The 24,090-nt window shown below is 54.3% G+C and overlaps 10 protein-coding genes across 10 annotated transcripts; 4 read left to right on the top strand and 6 right to left on the bottom strand.

Moving 5' to 3' along the window:
- Window positions 1-909: 909 nt before the first annotated feature.
- On the bottom strand, window positions 910-2,022 carry CKM354_000155600 (uncharacterized protein; the record flags this gene model as incomplete). The annotated part of the gene is made up of 1 exon (XM_044796685.1): window positions 910-2,022. One exon carries the CDS (start codon window positions 2,020-2,022, stop codon window positions 910-912), a length of 1,113 nt encoding a protein of 370 aa, XP_044652620.1.
- Window positions 2,023-2,756: 734 nt separating this feature from the next.
- Window positions 2,757-4,155, bottom strand: CKM354_000155500 (18S rRNA pseudouridine methyltransferase; the record flags this gene model as incomplete). Its single annotated transcript, XM_044796684.1, has 3 exons — window positions 2,757-3,233; window positions 3,291-3,556; window positions 4,017-4,155. The coding sequence occupies 3 exons, from the start codon at window positions 4,153-4,155 to the stop codon at window positions 2,757-2,759; spliced, it is 882 nt and encodes a 293-aa protein (XP_044652619.1).
- A 2,236-nt stretch (window positions 4,156-6,391) lies between these two features.
- CKM354_000155400 (uncharacterized protein) lies at window positions 6,392-7,183 on the bottom strand (the record flags this gene model as incomplete). Its single annotated transcript, XM_044796683.1, has 1 exon — window positions 6,392-7,183. One exon carries the CDS (start codon window positions 7,181-7,183, stop codon window positions 6,392-6,394), a length of 792 nt encoding a protein of 263 aa, XP_044652618.1.
- A 1,276-nt stretch (window positions 7,184-8,459) lies between these two features.
- Window positions 8,460-9,017, top strand: CKM354_000155300 (uncharacterized protein; the record flags this gene model as incomplete). The annotated part of the gene is made up of 1 exon (XM_044796682.1): window positions 8,460-9,017. The coding sequence occupies one exon, from the start codon at window positions 8,460-8,462 to the stop codon at window positions 9,015-9,017; it is 558 nt and encodes a 185-aa protein (XP_044652617.1).
- A 1,518-nt stretch (window positions 9,018-10,535) lies between these two features.
- CKM354_000155200 (uncharacterized protein) lies at window positions 10,536-10,958 on the bottom strand (the record flags this gene model as incomplete). The annotated part of the gene is made up of 1 exon (XM_044796681.1): window positions 10,536-10,958. The coding sequence occupies one exon, from the start codon at window positions 10,956-10,958 to the stop codon at window positions 10,536-10,538; it is 423 nt and encodes a 140-aa protein (XP_044652616.1).
- A 36-nt stretch (window positions 10,959-10,994) lies between these two features.
- Window positions 10,995-12,821, bottom strand: CKM354_000155100 (uncharacterized protein; the record flags this gene model as incomplete). Its single annotated transcript, XM_044796680.1, has 6 exons — window positions 10,995-11,501; window positions 11,603-11,691; window positions 11,746-12,034; window positions 12,089-12,303; window positions 12,361-12,580; window positions 12,708-12,821. 6 exons carry the CDS (start codon window positions 12,819-12,821, stop codon window positions 10,995-10,997), a joined length of 1,434 nt encoding a protein of 477 aa, XP_044652615.1.
- A 1,760-nt stretch (window positions 12,822-14,581) lies between these two features.
- Window positions 14,582-15,796, top strand: CKM354_000155000 (uncharacterized protein; the record flags this gene model as incomplete). Its single annotated transcript, XM_044796679.1, has 1 exon — window positions 14,582-15,796. One exon carries the CDS (start codon window positions 14,582-14,584, stop codon window positions 15,794-15,796), a length of 1,215 nt encoding a protein of 404 aa, XP_044652614.1.
- Window positions 15,797-16,240: 444 nt separating this feature from the next.
- On the bottom strand, window positions 16,241-17,814 carry CKM354_000154900 (uncharacterized protein; the record flags this gene model as incomplete). Its single annotated transcript, XM_044796678.1, has 3 exons — window positions 16,241-16,570; window positions 16,882-17,592; window positions 17,647-17,814. The coding sequence occupies 3 exons, from the start codon at window positions 17,812-17,814 to the stop codon at window positions 16,241-16,243; spliced, it is 1,209 nt and encodes a 402-aa protein (XP_044652613.1).
- Window positions 17,815-18,639: 825 nt separating this feature from the next.
- On the top strand, window positions 18,640-19,890 carry CKM354_000154800 (uncharacterized protein; the record flags this gene model as incomplete). The annotated part of the gene is made up of 1 exon (XM_044796677.1): window positions 18,640-19,890. One exon carries the CDS (start codon window positions 18,640-18,642, stop codon window positions 19,888-19,890), a length of 1,251 nt encoding a protein of 416 aa, XP_044652612.1.
- Window positions 19,891-21,969: 2,079 nt separating this feature from the next.
- CKM354_000154700 (uncharacterized protein) lies at window positions 21,970-24,000 on the top strand (the record flags this gene model as incomplete). The annotated part of the gene is made up of 2 exons (XM_044796676.1): window positions 21,970-22,136; window positions 22,185-24,000. 2 exons carry the CDS (start codon window positions 21,970-21,972, stop codon window positions 23,998-24,000), a joined length of 1,983 nt encoding a protein of 660 aa, XP_044652611.1.
- Window positions 24,001-24,090: the final 90 nt, after the last annotated feature.

Genomic DNA, 24,090 nt, shown 5'->3' with positions numbered 1-24,090 from the left:
TCGCGGAAGTCGGATTTGCACAGACGTTAGTCTGTCTCGCGAGACGCCAAATGCCTCCAATGTCGCGTGCTGGCCATGCTGTTGCGGCAATTCAGTGAAAACATTGAGTCTGCCCGTGGTACATGAAGATCAGTAGGGAAGACCTGCAAACCAGGATCATCCAACCAGCTCAAAATGCCTGCCGCAGATTCTATGCGTACAGCTTCGTTCCTCAATCGCGAACCAAAAAGCCTCGCATTCAGCCAAAGAGCAGGTTCCTGGTACGATCTGCCATTGTCGTCTCAGGCGGCGGTTCAGATCGTAGATGTTCTTTCGCAAGCGGCCTGTAGAGTGATTGAGGACGTGATGCGAAAGCAGTCTGATATTGTCGTTAGAAAGTAGATGCTGGCTGGGATGGAAGGTGTCTCGGGCTTGAAGGTGTTTGAGATACTGACTGGGTCACGAGCAGCTGGTCCAAGAACTCCAATCCGAGGAATGCGATGACGAGAGCGCCGGCTGACATGCGCATGACTTGGGAGGTATCCGTCGACGATGCGAAAGATATCGAGGCCCGAGATCCGGATGGAAGGCCTGCCGTTCTTGCCTCTTCGTTCACCGGATGAAGCTTCGGAACTCCTCGACCCGCGCTTCGCTTGAACGGTGTTGTTCGCTTGTCATGAGCATTGGGACGTCCTCAAGTGCATTTCTGGCTCTTGATGTAAAGGTGGAAAGATCGAATCTGCGAGTGTCGTGGCAGGTTCAGAATGAGTCCTTCCGCGGGAGACAAAGGACTAATCGTAGCGTCTTGGCAGAGGACATGTGAAGACCTCAGTCGTGTTCCATGATACGTAGGAAAGAACAAAATACAACATTATCTTGATCGCAGGAGATCATGTACCAGAGGATACTTCGCTATGACTCAGATGTAGATCATCTTTGATCTGTGACCTGAATATTGATCCTATGAACGTGGTTTCTCATGCCTTCAAGTGGTTGCACCTCTCCATCCTTCGATATTGCCCTAGCTACAACGCAGTAGGAACCAGTGTTGAGCACAACCTTTATTGAAAACTTCTGCCATTCATGCTCAACTCTCTCAACCACATCCGCATCGTCCCAGCTCTCACCATCATCAACACTAACCTCCACCCTCTCAACTCCCGGTCCACTCCACGCCCATCCCCATATCTCAACCTCGCTCTCCTCCCTCCTAAGAACGTCCCCATCCTTCGGCCTCACAATCAAAGCATTAACACCAACCTCCCAGACAGGCTTCACAACCTCTTTCCCACCTTCTCTCATAGCTCTCTCGTTATAAAACCTCGTAGTAAACAAACCCCCACTCCTCCCCTCCCCAACCTCAATCCCACACAGCCACTTCGTCGAATTCGTCCCAAACCACCCGGGGACAACCAATCTCACCGGTCCACCACGTTCCCATCCCAGCGCCTCCCCATTCATCTCCCACGCAAGCAAAACCTCCTCCTTCCAAGCCTTCCAAAGCGGTAAATCCTTCTGATACCGATCTGCTTCATATCCGCCGAAAGAACCGGAATCGAGACCATCTGTCCAGATGTAATAGTCCCTGTCAGATTCTGCTGGAGGAGGGACGCCTGCTTGAGAGAGGAGATCTTTCAATCGCACACCCGTCCACTTCACATTCCCCACCCTCCACAAGTTCTTCACCGGAGGTTGGAGGGGACTGCCATAGCATTCATGAAAAGAAGTTATAGTCGTGCTCGGGAGAGATTTGAGTTCGGAAAGAGTAAGCATATAAGGATCCTCGACAAGACCATGGATCTTGAGACGATAGAGAGAAAGGTCGACAGTGGGTTTACCCATATGTATAGTTTGAAAGAGCTGTGCTTCTGGAGTGAGAAAATCGGTAAGATCGTGAGGTGGAGGTGGAGGGCGGAGATGGAAGCCTGGAGTCATAGAGAGACAGGCGGAGCGTTCGTTGCTTGATGTGATGTCTTTGGCGTTCTCGTCTTGTTGAGGAGCATCTTGTATTCGTTCTTCTTGTTTGGCCTTCAATTTGGACATTGCGGCGTGGATCGGTGGTGCGTTGTCATCCAAGCGAGTCTGATTTTCGCGCGAGTGGAGTGGCAGCAGGCCTGGCTTGCTCATGTAGTTTGTAGGGCGCTCCCTTCCTGCTTGAGGCCGCAAAGCTGCAAATATCTGTGGTGAATTCCATCAGCATCAGAGGTACAGATTAGCAGCCATCTTGCCCCTCACTTCGCGGCACTTTCGAACTACCGCTGATCCGATTGCTTCGCTCGTCAGACATGGTATCATAGCTCACTCTCCGTTGTATACTACTGGGGCTGTATTGCAAAGATCGTTGAGCTGGACAGATCCGACGCCCTCATTCAGTATTTTACACATTTATAGACACACAGAACTTTTCCGTCCCGCCAGAAGAAAAGCACGTTCGCTGAGCATGCAACTTTCGCAGATCCCGCATTCAGATGCCAAATATCTTCGCTGTCAGTAACAAGAGGAAGCAACAGCAGCACTCCCAACAGTCCAACGTTTCGCCGCCATGGTTCAAGAGCCGATACCAACCCTTGTTAGAGTGCCAGAAAGCATTGCCCACAGTGATTTTATGATCCACCAAATAGCAAAACCTTCCAACAACCTCCAAGCGCGCTTGTCTCGCTCATGATGTTGGTATCATGGCTAGTGGCCAAGCGGCAACATTCGTACTTGCCTTTGTATGTCATTTGCTGCTGTGTTCCCTCGCTCGTGCTGCGCAGATCGCTCTCGACACTCCTCTTCTAGATGATGTCCCAACAATCCTCTGCAGCATGACAGAATTTGCTGCAAGCCACACTTGCTGACAGCGAGTAGTTGGATATACTGATCGAATCGTCCTTGTACTCATCGGCAAAGTTGTCGGCGCCCTTGGCCATGGCACCAATGAAGACGCAGATGCTCTCGCTCGGCCCAAGGTCACCGATATAGTCGCGTACTCGCACCACGGGCGCATCGAAGGAGAGGGTCACTTTGCGGCAGTTCGGCGGTAGGTGGTCGGTGATGGGGTTTTTGATGACCTTGAGCAGCTTCTCTTGCGAGGTGGTGCTGCGAATGGACAGCTTGTGCAGAAGCTGGACCATCAGACCAGCGAAGCGCTTAAAGGTACGCGGGATGCGAACCGTTGGCGACACTTCGATGAGTACACCCTTGGCGGTGTGGATGTATATCTGGAGCTTGCCAGCCTTGTTGACAGGCGAGTCGAGCAAGGTGAGCAGACACTGATACCAGCCATTAATGTTGGATTAATGCGGTAAGGACGAAGTGCGTCAACATACCTGGTGCGTGATGTCGGGACGCGCATCACTGATGTCGCGATTCATCTTGCGCATAACGCCGATATGTTCATCGCTGTTGAGCAGCGAGTACTTGTCATCTTTCATGCCATTGCGGCCTCCGTGGGCGGCTTTGTAGGTCTCGAGACTGGCGTTGGAGAGGACGACGATCAGGCGCTTTGTGTCCTTGTCGGACGCGGGGATGGGGTGCGCCTGCTCCGCGACGAGCTGTGGCAGGGCGGGAGGAGGCAGCGATTGCGTCTGCGTTCCTGTAAAGGTGGGCATCTGGTTAGCCATGCTGGGGCAGCGTCCTTGTTGAAAGGTCGAGTGCGATGGAGGGGAGTGTGATGCTGATGGGAAGGTGCGATTGTCCGATGCTGCCAGCGTCGAGCGGAAGGTGTCGGTGGGCTGAACAGCAGGCGTGACGATGGCCGGGTGAGATGGTGAGGGTCGGGCAGGTTTTGTAGAAGTGGGAGGAGCACGCGCGCCGCATTCTTTTCCCCGATCAGGCGGTGTGCAGAACAGCCTATCGAAGCCGAACCACACAGCACCTGCAGGCCACGCTGAAAGAAGCTCTTCCAGAACAACGGGCGCGAGTGGAGGTGCAGGGCCGACACGTGCGCGCTGGTGGTATTGCTGCAGCAAGATTTTTTGATGTGTGGGTGTGGAAGCTGTGGCAATTTCGACCTCACCACACCACGCGAGGCTGCGAAATGGGGTGCAACTTACGGACTCTCTTCGTGTCTCTCCCGGACGTCGACGGCCTGCGCCCAATGTACTCGGTGTTGGCAGACGCGTCCAGCAGTTCCCGCTCGGCCAGGACGCCCTCGGGCGAGATGGAGCCCAATCGTGCAATGTCTGGAGCCATGATGATGGTGCGATTGTCGTGAAGAATGGGCGGGAAACCGGTGCGTGAGGGAGATGTGTCGCTGCTTGGGACCTCTGGCCTTATCACAATTCACACCGGCGAAGGAGAATGCCTTGGAGCAATGTCGGTGACTCTTATGCACTATCGGCCGGCAAAGGGTGTCGCGTCTGGCTTTGGGTCGGGTTGGCGCTTTGGGGATTGCTGCTTATGGGTAACCCGAGGAAGATAGTTGCGGCCGGACGAGCAGACGGTGCACAGGTGGGCAGGCTTTTGTACGCTCGCCCTCACCAACAGTCTCCGATCAGTGATTCGCGGTGCACGCAGGTCAAGGCTGTGGGCGAGGATGGGTGTCGGTGCAAGCGGAAATTGATGCGAAGCTGCGGGACCCTGCTGCTTTTCAGCGACCGAATTGGTCCCACCTGGCAGCTCCTCGCACCAGTGCATGATGGGTGTGCGAGGCCCAGCATTGCGCTGTCGGCTTGGAGGAGGAGCTGGCTGCTGGAGTTTGCCAAACCTTAACGCTGTCCGTTTTTGCCGCTCGCTCCCCACCGACGGGCCCAAACCACGCGCATTGCATACGCTGTGAGGCCGATCATGCGTGTATGTATACTTACACCCTACGTCAACGTCGACCTCTTCTGCTTCATATGGCATATTTGTGTTTTCACGTGGGCCCCCATCGGGATACAGCATCACTGTCGCGAGGGCACATCCTGCCTGTCGGACTACTTTCCCATTCGGCATATGAACATGCTGGAGGTGGACGAAACCAGCGACCAGGTCTACCACCGCCATCTGACCTAGCGACAGGGAGCCTGGGCGTCACATCGACACCTTAGCCAAGCGACCCTCATGCACTGCGGGAATTGTCGCCGCGCAGTGCTGCCCCAGCTGCCCCATAAGCAGCATCTTCCTTTCACCAGGTGCATACGAGTAGCACTAGCGTGACCGAGCTCGCGGCCAATCTCGTTTGAACAAGCTTCTGTTGCTGCGGTCCACTCAATCTTCACCAGTGGAGAGAACATGAAGGACGTTTCCAGAATGAACGTCCAGGCGCAGAACCGCTCATCCTGAACGAAACGGACCATAACCTGATCCAGCGTGCCAAATACCAGACTCGCGCAAAGCTACCTCATCCACATCTGCAGCATCCTGACCATGCATCATCGCGTCTGGTCTAAACACCTATCACGTATCAACCACGCCCTTCCAAGTAGGCACTAGCCGGAGTGGCTTCCTGCAATATTCGTAACTCAATGCAAACCATACAGCAGTAGCCTCTACAAGCGCAGAAAGTCAATGGATCGAAGCACGAATGAACGCGGAGCCTTCTTTCCGAGCGACGTTCCTCAACAATTTGCATCTCAGCACGGCAAAAGTACGAAGCGATCATTCCACGACTTCTAGCATGACAGCCGAGCAGCAAGCCAGCCAGCCGTCTGCATGATCAGCGCACAAATCAACCACCGCGGCGCAGGTCGCGAGATGTCAACGCAATGCAGATCATCTTTTACAGAGTACGCTGCAGTACATACCACCGGACGTTCTTCCGACACATCCCACCATCCCACCTTCCACTTTTGTCCGAAGAGAGCTCGGACCACTCTTCACATGTCACGTCGCTCACTCCAGCAACCGCATGTTTAATGACGTGAAGCGACGAGATCTTGGTGCACACTGGCTACCCTCGGCAATCGGTATAACTTGAACTCCGCAAGAGACACCTCACCCGGACAAATTCCCATAGAGACACACTCCCTCCTCGGAGTTTCTTTGACAGAATATGTGGGCGCTCCGGATGTCTCGCTCGCGTCAGGATACGAGGAGTCAGTAGCGAGCGAGAGGAGCACATACTACGTCAGTAGACTCCATCAAGGCCGCTGGCGGACTTTTCCAGTGTCTCGACGCGGCCCCAATGCCGACATTTTCTAGCCAGTCCGGGATTTGCTGCGCGTGGTGAGTAACGGCAGCTGGCTTGTCATACTTCACCTCGTTCCCTTCTGTGAGCACCACTCCATGCTATCCAGGACGAGGAGCAAAAAGAAAGCCTTGAAGCTACTAAGAATTGCGACCCATGAACTGGATTGGAATGTTGCCAGCTGTAGAAGCCACAGGTGATAATTACTGCCGATCGCGAGTCCACCATCTACAACAGCAGACCATGAAGCGCCAGTTTGGCAACAGAAACTGCAAATCGAGGCTGGATTGACGAGTGGGACACTCGTAAGATGACCGGTCACATCATCTCATAACACTCCGCAGCCACTTTTCTACCTTCCTCTGAAAGACTGCTTCCGTCTTTGCTAAGCTTCAACAGCTCTTCCTTCCAGGTCTCCCAGTGGAACGCGGTCGTCTTGCCATCAATCCGCCGTTCCCAACACTCAGCAGGCTTTTCCGTCTGCGACCAGTCGACCTTTGCCTTCAACTGTGGCCCTGCGATACGAAGCCAGGGGTGCATGTGACTGACGAAGATGTCGAGAGCACGGGGCAGCGGGGAGCAAAGCAGGCTGAGGACCTTGAATCCTGAATACTCCCCCACTGTTGGGAAGCCTCGAACGAACATTTCCGCCTCCGCTGTACCCACGGTATCATAGTCCTGGCGAAACTCGCGTTTGTCCTCTTCGGATAAGGGTTCGGATTGCCTCTCCCATCGGTGTTGACCGTGTAAATGGCTTTTATACAAATCATACCACATGGCGCCGAACCCGGGCAGTTTCGCCCAGTCAACCCCAGATGATGGCGGAAGTGCCTGAATTGCAGACATGAGGTCGAATGTCATGTGACGCTCTTCTGCGGTAAGCTCTACTAGAGCTTCGCTGAGTAGTGACCAAATGCGATAGAGTCGCTCTGGCGGGTTCGGGTCTGCGAGTACCGGTGCCGTGAATCGCTTGGCAGCTTTTTCGGAAGCCGTGATGCCATTCAGATAGTCGCCCAGAGCTTTAGCTTCGTCTAGGTGGCAGCCATCACCTATGTCCAATGCGTGCGCTGTAGGTGCGATCTTGGGTTCAAACCAGGCTTGAGGAGGCATGATGTGGGCTGCAGTGTTGTAGTGAACGGAGTGCAGTGACTACGTTGGATCAGACTTCTGTGGTTTGAGGAAATATGGCTCTGAAGTACATCACCGTATGCTGACTCATGTCCAATTCCAGGCTGCCTTCGAGTCACGCGTCCAACACCAACACTCTGTTACATGACGACCCGCAAATACCAATTTGCAGTAAGTTGGCAAGAGCTATGACGCAGCTTGCCAGCACATTACATCTATCTAGGTGTTTCATCCTGGCTCTCTTCGCTTTTAGCCCGCGCTTAGCTACTGCGCCTCGAAGGATCCTCACTTCGATGCAACCGCGCGGCTAAGGTCCCTCGATTCTACGCAGCAACTTCTTGCGGCAAGTACATCCTTCGCGGCACCACCCCAGGATTCTTCATCAGCCGCCCGTGGGGGCCATGGGAAGCTTCTTTGAGAGCTTGGTGCGACTGTGGGCTCCCCAGGCTGCTCGACAATCGGTCGTTTGCTCGTGTTACATACCGAACAGAAAAGCGTAACAACTACGGCAGCTGGACGACCACGCCAATAAGAACAACTGTGGATAGGCCTTGACATTAATTTTGGTGGCGGAACTGTCATCGGATCGAGCTCTGCATGGAGACTCAAGGCATAATGCTGACGATAAGGCTGCCTGGGGCTGACTGCGTAGCAAATGGCGCTCTCGATGCAGACATCCAACTCACTGGACATAGGCGTGCATGCGGCACTGCTTGGTGTCGACGATCAGGGCAGAGCCATTCCTCAAGGTCCTCTATGGCACACAGTTCCGCAAGGTCATGGCGGCGGTGGATGTAACGTGAGGCATCATGACAGCACGATCAAGCAGGTGAGCGGCGTCTGCAACGGAAACATCAGCACACTCAATGCTATTCCTATCCATATAATGTTGGCAAACGTTTATTCTAAACGTGTAATAGACTGATTGGTAGCGAAGACGTGTCCTGCATGCGTCTGTCTCATACGAAGAGGCACAGTCCGACTCATTGCATCCTTCTCGAACTCTATCAATACCACGGAGGTGTTGGGACCCATGTTTCCTGTACGCTCGCGGCACAGTACTGCCAGCTCTGTTCATCGCTCAATGAAGCCACTGCTAGGGATGGCACTCAGCGAAACATAAAGACCGGCACATAAGTCTCACTTGATAGGTACAACACAGGCTCCCCAGATCAACGCAAAGCACCATCCAGCACCATCGAATAAATCAACAGAAATTCACGACACACCTTGCCAGCATGAAACTTGTGATCCAAAGATGCATCTCTCCTCCGCCGCCATCAGCGCCATCTTGGCCACCAGTGCCTCAGCTCTGGCTCTCCCAACTTCTCCCTCAAACCCGCTGCTAGCTCGCGGATTCAACCCACTCCCCAACGATCCAAGTATGACCCCAGTCGACGACCAAGACCTCGCACACCGTGCCACAATGACCTGCGGCCGTGACACCTTCTCCTACAAAGACATCTACGCCGCCATACAATGGGGCACCATCCTCGAAAAGGAGAATCTTGGCCGCGGCAAAAAATCCAAAGATTATCCAAACGGTCGTTTCCCTCACGATTACATAGACGGTGACTTCACGTTTAACGACAACTGTCCTTCGGATGATTACAACCGCCAGGAGTTCCCGTTAATCTTTGATGGTCCTTATAATGGTGGCATATCTAACAACGTCCAGTACGGTCTTCACCGTGTTGTCTACTATGACAAGGGAGAAGAGGCTGTGGATGGAAACCCTATCGTATACTTTTGTGGTGGAGTCACACATGAAGGGGCCGAGAAGGGAAAGTTCTTGCAATGTACTGTCAACAACTAGAGCACCGCAATAGTTAGCCGCGTGGGTTATATAGTCTCGACTACGAAAGAGTGTATGGTTTCGTCGAAATGTAGCAGAAAACAATCGTGAACAGACTTCAAAAATAACAGTCTCACAATCGGGACACTAAGCACATCACTTTTGTAAAATTGCATCCCACACAAGAAACAAATTTACTGAATATGTTCCATGTAGCAAGCGACTTCACTACAAGCAAGCGAGACGACTTTTTCAAATCACCTGCAGCTTCTCCACCAACCCTCGTACATTTTCCCCAGAGATCCGAAGTCCCTCAATACCAATCCAATCTCAGAAAAGTCCATTTCTCCTTTTCGGAGCTTCCTCCATAAATCCATGCTACTCACTCACACGAAGGAACCCCCAAAAAGCTTCGCATAGCCATGAATCCTTCCACTCGCCTAACTACATACCCGAACATTAGCAAATGACACGTCACTAGTAGACATTCACAAATCGCAACTGGTGGGAATCTCCACCATCTCGATGCGATAGATCGATGCAAGAGAAATATATGTCGTGCATACGTATTTCGCATGTGTTACATGCAGAAGCGAGGAGTGGCAGCAGCATTGGCAAAGATCCCTTGCCAAAGGTCGTCTACACAAACCACTCTTGTCAGGTGATTGGTGAACAGAGTGCACACTTTTGGTTTGGATGCATGAAAGTAGCACGAAACGATGCCTAGTAGCAGAGAGGCTCAATTTTGAATGTCTTCACGTTTTCATCATATCGTATTCCATGCAGATACTCTAATCATCTCTCTCACTGCCTCACTTCTCCTCCACTGCCCTGCATAGTCCCCCGTCTTCGAGGCTATCTTCCTTCGCATGCTCTCTCCTCGTGGGGCCAAGATACCATCTCTCTTCGTCTATCTACAGCAACTCCAGTGTCCACTTCTGCGGGACATGATTTCCCTTCCCCATAGGCAGTGACGGCAAAAGCGGAGAGGCGAAAATCACCAACAGCAAAGGGGCAAAGGGGGAGGGAGGGTAAAAAGCCATCTACAAAAAATCCCAAGAAGCGTATCAACGGTCCCCAACCAGCGCCAGCGTCGAGTGAGAACTTTTTCTTTTTGCTTGAAATTGGAGTCAAATCAAGGAAGGGAGGGCGTGTTGTGAATGCGTGTAGGAGTGCCAAAATCAACTCCACCAGCGCCTTACGATGCGATTTGAAAAGCAATCTTTGCCGCCTGATGATCCTCAAAGATCCTCTCTTTTGCTCGTTTTCTTTTTGTCATGTCATATTCGTGTCGTATCGTCATGAGTCAATAACGACCGTCAGCCTCGCGGCTTTTCTTTTCATCTAATAGTGGTTCCTAGAAGCGAAGTGCACTTTGCGCTTGCATGTTCCTGCATCTAAGCCTGGATGTCATGGATGTGGGCCAGAACGGAACCTCTGGTCGAGGGCATTGAAATGCCAGCCAGATTCGCACTTGGGTGGCAAATACCCGTCATCAATGCCGTAGAATGTCCTTTGGTCCGCAGCTTCCATTGCGTGTTATCCGGCTTCATATCCATCGGACTTGATCATCGTAGTAATATCCAGGTCGTCGTCTTCTATAGAATTGAGCACTTCGTGCTCGTCTAGGCATTTCTCAAGTTCTGCCGGCTCCATAAAGACCGGTTCGTCTGGCAGAAACATGTCTGCGCCAGGATCGCAGTCTAGAGCCGGCTCATCGTCAAGTTTAAACGTAGAATCAAGTCTTTCTTGATGTGCAGCGATATTGAACGGCTCGCCGGGCCCATGGCCAAAAGTTGAAGAGACTGGCCTTGTCAGTGGTGTGGGAAGTCCTTTCAGCGCCACCGGAGTGTGTGTTGACAGCTTGGGAAGCGCGCTGATGCTGACACGTTTTCCCAGCTTCCCTTTGGTGGGATAGATCCGTCTATCCAATCGTTTCCTCGCAGCTCGCGCCTCACCCATGAATGTTAAATCAGTGGGTAAGGGGAGCTCTGGCTGCTACGCGAACTCGAATTGGAACGGTTTGAAACTGGTGTCCGAAGCGTGGCAGCGTGGGCACTTGACTGGACGGCCCTGACTCTGGCTACTCACGAGTGCGTCGGTACACGCTCCGCACAGTGGCCCCATACAACCCGAGCAGCCGAACATGTCGTTAATATTGGCCGGTCGACGGCAACCAGCACAATAGCTGGCATGAGTCACACCCTCAGTCTTATTCGCGTTGAACATAGGCGAGGACGTTGAATCGATAGACGACGGGTTCATGATATGGAACTGCGATCCGGAGTCGGCGCTGTTGTGGTGCGCATGGCTGAGATTGCTACTAAGGCTGCTGTCCACGGAAGGAAATGTCTGGAGATCCAGTCCGGTGTGGTCGGCCGGTGGCGGCGTTAATGCTCTATTCAGTGGTGAAGCTTGGAACGATTGGAACTGCGATCCGAGTGCGAAAGGCGGCAGCGATGTGCGCGAGTTGCCCTGAGGGGACTGGTACGGCGATGCAGGAATCTGCTCGAGCAGATCAGCAATGTGTGCAAGACGACACGAAGGGGCGGTCGGCTTCAGCAGAATGCTTCGGGATACGGCATGGGCATTGGGAAGCGACGTACCGGAGTGAGGTCCCGTGATCCCTCCTCTTCTGTTGCTGAAGCTGCAGCCTCAATCAAGTCTTCCCAGCGTCGGCCAGGATGGAGTTGGCCTGCAGCCAGTGCATTAGCAAAGAATGCATTAGAATCATCTCGATTCTCCTTACCCAGCTCCTTTGACCTCTTTCGCTCATGCTTACTGATGCGGGCGCTGGTAAGGCTGGATTTTCGCGGTCTACCCATCTGACCAGACCGAGACAGACTTCGCTGCAGCGGCGGTAGCGTCGTCGTCCGATCTGGTGGCGAGCGGGCTAGATTGCTTGGCAGAAGGCCTTGCTGATCTTGGTCCGCACCAACATTGTACGCCTGATCATGCATGAAGGCAGAATCTTGCAGCGCCGGATCCACGTGCAGCTGATTATTCTTGTAGTCATGACCCTGGTCATGGAAGTAATTCTGAAGACAGTCCGCTTCAGTAACAGGCGAGTCAGCAAGGACAGGGAAATTCACCTGCATGTTGTTCTCTCCCCAGCCCGATTCCGAGTCGGATCGGTGATAGTGCAACTGCGCCAGGGCATTGGCAGCAGAGATGGTGGGTATCAGGGAGCCCCGACGGTACTCGCCCGAGGAGCGCTGCTCGGCTTGCATACCATTGTACAAGGCGAGAGCATGTGGATCGTCGGCCGTGTAGTAGCCTCCATCATGCTGGCCGAGGGTATGGTAGCCTTCCAAGGATGAGCCTGAGCCTAGCCGCGTGTCAAAGTGGAAGGCGGGTGACAGACCTGACGGATCAGAGTGCTGCGGGATGTGATTGTTGTTGCTGTGGGAGGAGTGACTGTGGCTGTGGTGGTGGTTGGCGTGATTGGGATCGATGGCGGGGCGCTCATGCGGCGGCGAGGTGATCATCAACTCGAAACTCTCCTTCGTCGCCGGCAGCTTGGGGATGTAGTATTCGGGGTGGGCACGGCGGATGTGCTCTTGCATGGAGCGGTACTTCTTTTCCTGTACAGAGCCGCATTGTCAGTACGTGGAGGCTTCGCGTGAGCGCAGTGAGGGGTCGCTGGCGTCGTCATGGCGGGCGTCGCAGGCGCGCGGAGCGGTGGTGGCAGTGGTGGTGAGGAGGACTTACGCCGAGACATCGCTTCCTACAGGCGGACGAGTCCTGGTTGCGCAGCGGACACACGACCTCATTCTCGGTGCCTGAGACGGCAAATTGCGAGGTGAGATGGGTTCGTGGAGGCATTGCAACGCGGGCACCCTGGCTCTGGCTGGTCGCAGCGGCGGCGGCGGCAAGCACAGCAAGCAGAGCTGAGAGCTGTTTGCGAGCTGTTGCTGTCGAAGCTGTGTGTAGCTACGGGCTCCGCTGGATCGCAGTGACGGGGCCTGGTTGCGGCGCAATGACTGGACCGAGGGCTGCGTGGTGGGCGGTGCTCGGAGCTTGCTGGCGAGCTATGGGTACGGCGTAACGTGCGTGGGTCGTTTGGCGGCGGGCGGCAGTGGCAGCAGGTCGAGCTCGAGCACACGCAGCACAGCACGGTACAGCACAGCACAGCACACAGCACTCGCTGCCTTGCTTGTCCCGGTGCTTGCGTGCAGAGGGCGGGCGGGCAAAGCTTGAGAGCTCGCCAGATGAGGAATGCAGTCTCAGCTGGGCCGGCGTCCCTCGTCGAGCTGTGCGGATCGAGAGAGCTTCGTTGGGCCTGGTCGTCGACGGGCAGCTCTCTGTTGCTCGCGCGGAGGGTGCTGCTGCTGCTGCTGCTGCTGGTCGCGAGCTCTGGGCGTGGTGCGGTGGTGGTCTAGTGGAGTATGACACGGCGACAGAGCTTGCCACAAACAACAGCGGAGGAAGTGCTCGTGCGCGACGAGGGGTTGAGGGCGCCTGGAAGAGCGCGGGGCGCAGATAATGCACGATCAAAGCAATGGGGCCCGTGTTTTGCCGAGAAGAGCAGGTTAGACGGCCGACGACAAAGAGCGCGTCTCACTCGTCAATGGATAGTGTGGGAGGACTGGTGGACTGGCGAACAGTCAATGGCGCCGGCGAGAGGGTGTCGTCGGCGCTGCTGGCCACGCACGGCGGAGTCATCGTCGCAGCGCTGCCACGCCAGCACCTGCCCTCGCTCGCTCGCACCCTCGGCATAACGACGCGCTGAGTGGAGCGGGCATCGCTTCGTCGCCTCCACTCTCGTTCGCACTCTGGCACTCTGGCGGGCAGAATGTTTGGTGCATGCGCAGGGATATCGGCACAGCGCCGCAGTCTCTGCACGCCGTCGGCCAAATGATGCGATCCAAGGCTGTTCCAGACATTTGTCCTCCCGCCCTCTCCCAAACCCAATTCCTGTCGAGCCCCGATGTCGCAGGAGCGGAGAATTGGTCGTGCAGGTGCGACGGGGAGGAAGAGGCAGAGCAGCAGGTGAGGTCGGGAGTAGGTTGATGAAGAAAAAGAACAGATGAATCGTTCGCGAGAGCACGTCCTTCCACCGTCTCCCCCCCAAGCCATGGCCATCTCGCTCCATCATCGACGACGAGGGCGCCCGCCGCCGAGCAGAGCACATGGTTTGCGGCACATGCCGCCCGTTCGTCAGAGTCAAGCCAGCCGCAGCGCGCATCGCGTCCACTTGCCCTCGCAGCCATTTAGCAACAACACCACGCCGGAAGCACTGGTATGTTAGGCGATGGCGCTGCGTTCTAGCCGTCCCTGTGGCGGTTATATGCACACGTCCACGTTGTACAAAGCACGTCTGGGCGCTGCCCGTCTGCGCGGCGACAAGCGATGCCCACCTTTCACCTGTCATCCAACAGCGTTCAGGTTTGAGCCTTGTTACACCTTCCACCATTGACGTAGTTCGAGATTAACCTGTCCCCCCGCTGCACAACACGCATTCCTGATTACCCGCATCCACCGTTTGCTCGCAGAATTGACCACAGCAAGATGACCAGCACGCCCGGCGACGACCGCAACAACTTTTGGTGGTCGACACAGCGTCAGCCGGCGCGCAACACGACATGTCGTTGACTGTGCAGCAGCTCAACGCCGACAGCTGCTTTCTCCTCACCTTCAAACCCTCGTTCGCGCCAAAGAACTACACGGGCAAATTTCCCGGAAGCTTCAGCATCCTCATCGATCCGTGGTTGGACGGAGCGAGCTCCATCTTCCACCCCAAATTCGCAACAATATATCACAGCTCGCCCTCAGCGGTGCGGTCGCTTCAAGAGCTCAGAGACGAGGTGGATGTGATAGTTGTCAGCCAGGATAAGCCGGATCACTGTCACCGGGAGACGTTATGCACCTTGGGCAAGAACAGTAAGACGAGGATATTCGCAACGCCCAAAGCCGCCTTCAAAATCCGGGAATGGGGGCACTTTGAAGATCCCTCCATCATTGAAGAGATACCCACCTACAGCTCGTCCAAAGGTGAAGCTGCTTTCACACGCATTGTGATTGAGCCATATTCCACTTCCTCCGCTCCCGGCGAGGTCACAATCACCAACCTCTCGTCCAAAACAGATCTGACGCGTCTTCACAATGCCATTGGGATCACCTATTGCCCTCCCGGGACTGTGCTCAAGACCGTCGACGGCGACACGATCAAGCTGAATGATCTTCCCATGACAGCTCGTCCCGGAAGTTCCATTCCACCTTTCAAAACGATACGCAAAAAGCCTTCCATCAGCAGCCCGGTGGGAATCGTGAAAGCCACCATACCTCGCTCTCCAACGAGTCCTACCTCGCCCTCGACGTCGACGACATCTTCCCAGCGACCCAGCACGAGCTTCAGTGCCGGCAACGACTCCCAACAACCAAACCACGAATCCGTCCTCTCAGTCCTCTACACCCCTCACGGCGTCGATTCCTCCCTCCTTCGACCCTACGTCACCTCCCACCTTTCGCACCTCCCTGGCGCAATTCCTCTGACCGCCCTCTTCCACTCACTCAATGTTGAGTCCAACCCAAAAATGCTAGGAGGCGTCATCAGTAATGGCGCCCCAGGTGGGATTCAGCTTATCAAAGAAGTGGATGCGAGGTACTGGGTCGCTGCGCATGATGAGGTGAAGAAGAATGTGGGGTTGGCGACGAAGTTGATGAGCAGTAAAACATATGGCGTGGAGGAGACAATAAAGTTGCTGAGAATGATTGGTGGGATTGGGGGCAGTAGAGGCAAGAAGACTGTGGTTGAGTCTATTGGGAATGGAGGCTGTAGGACATTCCGAGGGGGTTGAAGCAGATCGCTTTGGATGTGCAAACGGCATGAGGAGACCGCCCGCACGCCCCAGAAATGCAGTGAAATGGCAGGCGAGAACAATAGAGCGCCGCGACAGGATGACACAGGCTCGTATGAAAAGAGCGGGTCTGTTGATCGTCTACTTTGCGGTTGCGCACAGTATGCACTGAGTATAAAGAGGCGAAGAAGACTATATGCATCGCCAATTGCTGGCCATGGCGAGATGCACTCTTCTCTGGCGAAGAACAGGCCGGGCTCAGTTGTAAATGGGCTCGTGATAGTAATGTCAGACAATAATATGCATAATCTGAAGTAAGCGAGCATATAGAGAGAACATGATGCCTTTCCAAGACAATTTTTGAGCATCCAACTTGTGATCGAATTCACCTCTGCATGCTTGTTGAGTCCAGTTCTACTCACTGCCTCGAACACAATCCTCTCACTACTCCCCCGGCATCCCACCTTTCAGATTATCATACTTGCTCTCCGGATATTCCAAAACATTCTCCTGTCGCTCCATATGTTTTCCTTCATACCCGCCCAGCCCTTGCACGGTAATATTAATCAAACTGTTGTCCTGTGTTGCTGGATGGTCTCCGCTCGTTTCCCACCACATGGCACCTCCAAGACCGGTCTGCTTGATGTATTCGACTTTCTGCGCGGCGACGGCGGGAGTGTCGTAGGAGACCATGGTTCGGGTTGCGGGGTCGTAGCACCAGGAGGAGATCGTTTGCGGGTCGTGGTGGACTTGTGCGTTTGGGCGGGGGAGGGACTAGAATTGGTGGGCGGGAAAGTTAGTTAAGGTTAAGGTGAGAATATCTGGGGATTTGGGTGGTTGAATGTTGGTGCGGAAGGTTCAGATTAGATCAAGTAAATTTTGGACTTTCATAGTCCCGCCCATTGCCTCCATTTGGTGCCTCATGAGAAGTGAAATGCATAACCACCGCGGCTGGAAGGCTTTGGGGTTGCGTCATTCGTCTGATGAGATGGCAGGCTTGGTGTTTTGCTCTTATCATCACGAGAGTTTGTTGTTCGATTGAAAGGGCAAGAAGAGAAGCGAGATCTGCAGTCGAGTGTACTTACCTTGTAATCCCAGACACCATTCTCCCAGCTTCCTTCACCGACGCCATTGAATGGAGTTCCTGGACCATCTGTGTTTTGGAACGCACGTCCGTAGAGCGGCATGCCCAGTACGATCTTGCTACGTGGTACACCACCATTCACGTATCGTTGTACAGCCTGATCGGTGCTGAATGGCGTACTTTGCGGAGTGTGGGCTGAAGGAAATATGTTGGCCATGTGACCAGCTGAGGAGTCCCACGAGCCGGCAAAGTCATATGCCATCAAATTCCAGAAGTCCAGACACTGATCCATCTCCCGCAACTTCAACCACCTGATGTTGGTCTCGCCAGCAGGGCAGGCGATAGTCAGGAGGAAGTGCGGTCGGTTCGGTAAAGTGGCAGAGTACTTGTCCAGCTCCTGGCGACATTCTCGCAATAGTTTGACAAAGTCATCCGCTTCAGCATCGCTCTTTGGGTACTCCCAATCAATATCCAGACCGTCCAGGCCAAGGTCTTTGACAAGGCGCAAAGCACTTTGGGCAAAAGTGCAACGTCCAGATTGGGAGGATGCAGGCTGTGGAAAGTTGCTCGAGTAGGTCCAGCCGCCGATACTGAGGATAATCTTCAGATTGCGGTTTCTCTTCTTCAGGAGGTAGAGCTGTTTGATGCAGCCGTAGACGTTGTTGCCCGTGTCGTTCCAGGAATCGGTGGGATAGTGCTTGTCAGTGTCCGACTGTTACTTGTTAGATGTGAGGCAGAGATGAAGAGGCGAGTGCGTGAGTGTCACCCATGGGTCTGTCAAGTACACTTCTCCCGACTCCGGCCTGACGTTGGCGAACGAGTAAAGCACATGAGTGAGCTTGTCGGCGGGAATGTCTTGCGGTTGGTGATTTCTTCCGTAGATGGCCCAGTTCACGAAATAGGCGACGCTGCGGTAGCCTTGATGCTGAGCCATTGCTGTCGTCTCCTCTGTCGAAGTCTGTGAAAGCGATCAATGTGCAGAGTAATATGGCGTTGTATATGTGTTGAATGTGGAGAGCTGGTGCCACTGTGGCTGGAGCGTGTCAAAACAAGGCAGTGCAACAAGGTCGTCCGCGTGCCGCGTCACTGTGGCCAAGCGAAACTTCACGTGCCAGCTCATGGACGTGTCGTCTCCGGCGAGGCTGATGCCGCGTCTGTCCATTCTGACGTGGGGCCGGTCTCTGGTCTTGTCCTGCAAACATGTCGTGGATGTCCGGAGCGACTTGCGAATTTGCCTCCCAATGTCGGCGCGGGAGGCACGATTCCGGCATCCCGATTCCGTGCCGCCGATTTGCCAAATTCGGCAGGGACTGTCCTAGTCTCTCCAGTGACAGTGACTTCCAGTCTGCTTGAACGGGGCGGGAGGTCGCGTGAGCAGACTGTAATGTCATTATTGACTGCAGCGCGAGTCTCAGAGGCGGAAATGGCATCTCCTCTACTCTCACCCATCGTTGCATTATGTAAGCTCGGCGTGGCTGAAAGATGAGCCGGCCGACATCCAACACCCGACATGCTCGCGCTTGCACTCGACATTGCGAGTACACAACAACGATAGTACACTCCCGAACATGACCGCGCACGATACATCTGCTCTCCCCGTCTTCCGTCGGCGACCTCCCTGCACTCCCAGCTGAGGCAAATTAGCTGCCCAGAGTCGGGCCGCCTATTGACGCGTGCGTTGAGGCACAATCTGGACGAGCTCGAGGTTCGAGCAGGAGGTCACGCAGACATATGCGTGGCTCATCTTGTGCTCGTTGCAATGTCCACAGACGAGTATGGTTTTCCTGAAGAGGAAGTGTTGGGGCAGGAAGAGCAACATGGGCAGCAGGAGAATGGAGTTGAGGACAAGAATCGGGGCAAACCGTCGGATCATGGCCATGCTGCGATCCAATCAAGACAAATGGCGGATTTGGGAACAGCTCTGGAGGTTGACCACATGATTCTCGACTTTCTATGCTTCCAGGCTATCAATGCTTGTTTCGAGAGCAGGAGGTCGCCTCCAGTGAATGATAAACTAGACCTCCAGGCTTGCCTCACCCAAGTCGACCAGTTCTGGCAGCTTTTCAAGGCGCGCTACCCAACATACCGACCAGACCCCGAACTGCATTTCCGACAGCAACTTCTTCAGCTTGTGGTGCTGGTAACTCAACGCTTCCGCCGATGTTCGGCCACACCAATCAGGTCCTCTTTGACAGCTCTTCGCGCTGCCAACCAAGCAAGAGCTCGGGCATGGATTGGCCATGTTTCACGTTTGCCTACAGCAGATTATAACGTGAGGCCATTCGACCAAGCCCTACCCATATCGAGAACGGAAATGGAAGAGAACAGATCACTCATGCTTGAGGCACTGGGCATTCCGGCTGAGGATGACGCGTACGAAGATAATTTCTACGGCACGAGTGAATGCGTGGGCTTGCTCGATCTTCTCCCTCTATTCATGCGAGTGTCTGCAGCTTGCCATACCATGTTCGAGAGTCCTCCAACAAAAAAGTGGATGGAGCTAGCGGCTGGCTGGATGCTCCAAGGCTGCCTTGAGCAATACTTGATCTTCGGTGCAAGCGGCTCCGATGCTATCGACGAGGCCTTTGCTTGGGGACCAGGAGAACATCTAGACCTTTCAATGAACGAAGACATGGAGGAAGGACATGACACGACGCAGTGGAACAAGAGTCAGGATCCTTTTTGCTTGGGCTTGATGAATGAGGACACCCAACTGTGGCAGACCATAAAAAGTCGGGCGCTGAACACCATTCTGTCAGCAGAGAAGCAATACTGGAAGGATATTGCGTCTCACTTGGCCGCAGTGTGGGATAAATCTTCTCCCGCTCAGGCCGAGAAAGAGATCACAGAATTTCTAGTTGATCTGGCAGAATGCATTCCGGAGCCGGTGCTTGTTCAGCTACAAAAAGGCCAGCTGCAGGGCATGACCAGATCACAAACCCAGTCATTCATCAGGAGCTGTGGCGTCGACGTGGCAGAGATACTCGCACGCATCGATGGGCCTGGATGAGGCAGCAAGAGCACTGTCGACATCCTTCGAATGCTGGATTACGCAAATGCTACGCAAGCTCGCAGTTGACGACAGAGATCCGAGGACTCACGGCAATTTGTATTCGCCACTTCAAAGAACAAGCCGTAAATGCCCGCGTGGTTTAAGCCCATCAACTCATGCGCTTGGATAGCGTCCTGTACCTCCGTCCGGGCGCCCCACGCGAATATCTACATCCATGCATTGACCAAGGATGAGATGTTGATTCCAGCTGGTCGAGACACGTGGCTCCAACATCCCAGATCCCAGTCGCCGCAAGACCTCGAACTCGGGTCGCGACACTTCTATCGACGGCAGTGAACGATGCGCTGATCAGATTTACGATCCATGCGAGAAGCAAAACATCCAAACGATAGCATTGCTCACGCCGCATCACGCGGCTGTCAAGTTGGGCTCGCCTGCATTGCATATGTCGTCAAGCGAAAGACTCATGTGCAATCGTGGCTGAAGACGGCATCGTCTGATGAGTTGAACGCGCGACGGCTTGTTGGAGTCGGCGGGACATGTATTGGTTGCCTCACGATTGCAATTCCGGTCTGAGCGACCGAAGCTGCCGTCGCTGTACGTGACGTCTCAACGTGAGTGGCTGTGATGGCCGCTGGGGTGCCCCAGCACACGTGCCGCGATGTGCAAGAGCACACAATGGTGGCAAACATAGCCAAAAGAGATATTGATAGGATCTAACGTCGGTTTTAAGCTCGGCAGCCATCTGTTTGGCACCTCGATGGAAACTGGCAGTTCAGAGATACTAAAATCGGTTGAAGGCTCGGCAGCCACATCGACCACGTAACACCTCTCGATCGTTGGTTTCTGACGTTTCTATATACAACAGCACCGTCTCAGTGCTACCAGGTCAACCTCCAGTATCACGACATGCTGCCCCAATCTTTGACGCCCGCTGGAGGGCATTAGTGAGAGCATAGTGCAATCGATACGCAATATGATGCACGTGCTTGATCTGGCACGGGTTCTCTTTGGTGGACACAGCTGTTCGGCGCTTCTTACACCGCATGTGGTGTTTCTGATCGGCACTCAACGCCGGTCTGTTTCACGACGTTGCGGTGCGGCCAGGGTGTGCCGAATTGCTTGGCGAGGCCCAGAGTGGGATGGCAGGACCGCACCTCCAGGGCTCTTTTGCTTCTTGGTCTTCATCATCGTCCCAGCGACTACCACAGCATTCGCAAGCCGACTGCGCCATCGTCAAGGAATTCAACCACATGAGCGCCTTCAACAGCGCATGCCGCGTACCGCAGGCAGACCCTTGAACCGCTTTCCACCGCCTCCAATCACAGCTCCACTGAAGCTCGGGGCCTTGCTAGATGTGCTAGGCTCGAGCCGCCTATATGCATAATGGGTCGTGCCGACCACTCAGAACTCTGCCGCCCTCTAGCTGCAGATACATGGACGTGGCAGCATGTGTGTGCAAGCCGTCACCGAGTTCGAATGCAGGCCGTGGCCAGTAGGCGGAATTGGCTCTCCGCACTAGGGGAAATGCACGCTCAACACGCCTACCACAAGCTACGATTCACGAAAGCAGAGTGGAACCCGCGGGCCTTGACGGCGAGCGCTGCCACGGTACGCCTCAGCTATCTCCTGTTGCTTACTGCTCACCTCACCTTGCCTGCCATGCTGCAATGAGGTTGGCGAACTCGTGACGATGTGACGAGTGACCACTTGGGATCCACCAATGGAGCCTCACACCGAACAAGATCCCGATACACTCCTGCCTCGCGGGATGTCTTCTAGGAGCGGCTTTTCATCAGCTTTCTTGTGACATCTTCCTCTACAGAGGATCTTCTGTCTGCTTACCATTTTCCAGCTCGGTCATCTTCGTTACCTCTTGTACCTTTTGCGAAGTCACCCGTCGTTTCGAGAAACGGTTGGCTGCAGCACCGACAAATTCTCCGACCGGCGTTGTACACTCCAGTGTATACTTCACTTCACGACCTGTTGCGCTACTGCTGCCACTTCTTCGCTGCCATAATTAACCTTGCAAATTCGACATACCTTTCGCGCACATTCGCTGCTATTGTATTCAACATGCCAGTATCGCATCTGGGCCTCACAGTGTCGCACATCCCGTCAGCAACATCCTTCTACCTAGCTGCTCTCCAACCGCTCGGATATCGCTTTATTGGCCACCAAGGCGACTCAATAGGTCTCGGAGTAGATTCTGCCGATTTCTTCATTACACAGGCGCCGATCGGGTAGGCATTCCACTGCTTCTTCCGGCTGCACCACTAATGAGTATGCAGCACGCGACCCTCGCCGAATCACATTGCATTCTTGGCCGAGAATCGCAACATTGTTCGAGACTGCTACACTGCATCACTCGAAGCTGGGGGCCGGCCGAGTGGCTCTCCCGACTATCGCAACGCAGACTGCACTTGCTTCAATGCCGCTGTCGAAGACCATGATGGCAATACGGTCGAGTTCATCTTTCGCCAGCCGCACGGCGAAGGAGCTGGCTGTGGCGGCGAAGCACCTTCAGAACATAGCCGTGTCTTGACATGGCGAGAAGGTGTGGATGAGGCCGGAAATGCAGATGATGCACAGTCTGTGGCCAAGTCAGCGATATCTCGCGGGTCGCAGGCTTCGAAAGCGACGACTGTAAAGTCACGAATGCAGACAGCAATAGACCTGGCCAAATCGACAGCGGAGTCAACGAAGTCTGCGGCGCCATCGCAGGGCATATCACGAGTCAACACTGCGCCTTCAACTTCCGGTCCATCTTTTCCTTCCAAAACAATTATCGGAACCGCGCTTGGAGCTGCCGCCGGCGCAGCACTGATGTTTGCTCTTCATAGAGAAGAGTCGAAGAATGCCAAGGAGGAAGCTGATCACATGGCATACATGGCCTCGCGGTCTAACGCCAAGTCAAGACATTCCGTACATGAAGTACCAGCAAATCCCCCGGCGCCTCGCGCAGAAACTCTACCGCCAGCTGATCGCACAATATCGCAAGCCCCGGAGCAAGATGCGACTGGAGGCAGAAGATTCCACCACAACTATAGCACAACAGAATCTGCATACAGCCGACCACAACCGCGCTCAACTCGCGCGTTGCGCATGCTACAGGAGACCGGGTACAATGGTGATGATGAGGTGCAAGAAGTCATGTCTAGGTACACTAATCTCCGTCCGCACCCTACGAGGAGCCATACATACGATTCTGTCGATTATGCTCCGGATGAAGTACCTGCGAGATCAGCTGTGGGCAGCGCCATGAAGCGATCCAGCACGTTACCTGTGGATGGCGATATCGATCGACCTAATTACTATCTGGAAGCCCCAAAGAGCACGATTTCGAAGCACAGTACTCGCCACGATGAGGATGACTACAAGTCGTCTGTGTCACATCGGTCTCATAAATCGCATCGATCGCACCGTCGCACGAGCGCCGACGAGACAGACCGGCTCAAGCGGCATGACAGTGGCGTCGATGTCTACTCCTCACGCACGCAAAAGGATCGCGGAAGTGACGCTGGTCGCAGATCCTCAGCCAGCACTATCAAACCGTTCCGACGACCGTCTGGCCAGGACGGAATACCTCTGCCACCACCTCCAATTGGCAACAACGCGTATTCTCAGATTAGCAGAGCTGGTAGCTCATGCTATCATCCTGCTGCCATCTCACTTCCCCCGTCGGTCGCTTCGTCAAGCAGACAAACGGCAGACCGAAACCACGACATACTCGAGCCGGTTACATCTAGCCGCAGATCGCGCCGCTCGCCACCTGCTGTCCCTGCCAAGCCTTACATACAGGAGCGTGATTCGGTCCTCCAGAGCTGGGAGAACTTCGAGGCAGAAGAGTCTGATGGTATGGGAGATGTCAAGACTGTGCTGCCAGAAGACAGCATTTCATGCGTGGATTTGAGTGAGCCGCGAAGAAGGCATCGCCGACACCATCATTCCTCTTCTTCTAGTAAACACAGCAAAAGTGGAAGGAGCGAGGCGAGTGACAGGACTGTACGACCGGTCGCTAAGGAGAAGGAGAAGGAGAAGAGGGGGAGTTTGTTGGGCTTGCCAATCCGAAGTAAGGAGGGCAGTAGTAGATTCACTTTTGTCTGAGGGCATCTGGTGTGGGACTGTTGCAACCCATAATCATCAAGCTCCTTCTGTATGCTGGGTGGACTTCTGTACGATTATTTTCTCGGTTCT

The sequence above is a fragment of the Cercospora kikuchii genome, assembly GCF_019650295.1.
Source record: "Cercospora kikuchii DNA, contig_00001, whole genome shotgun sequence".
Lineage (NCBI taxonomy): Eukaryota > Fungi > Ascomycota > Dothideomycetes > Mycosphaerellales > Mycosphaerellaceae > Cercospora > Cercospora kikuchii.
This window is presented reverse-complemented; position numbering and strand designations above follow the sequence as displayed.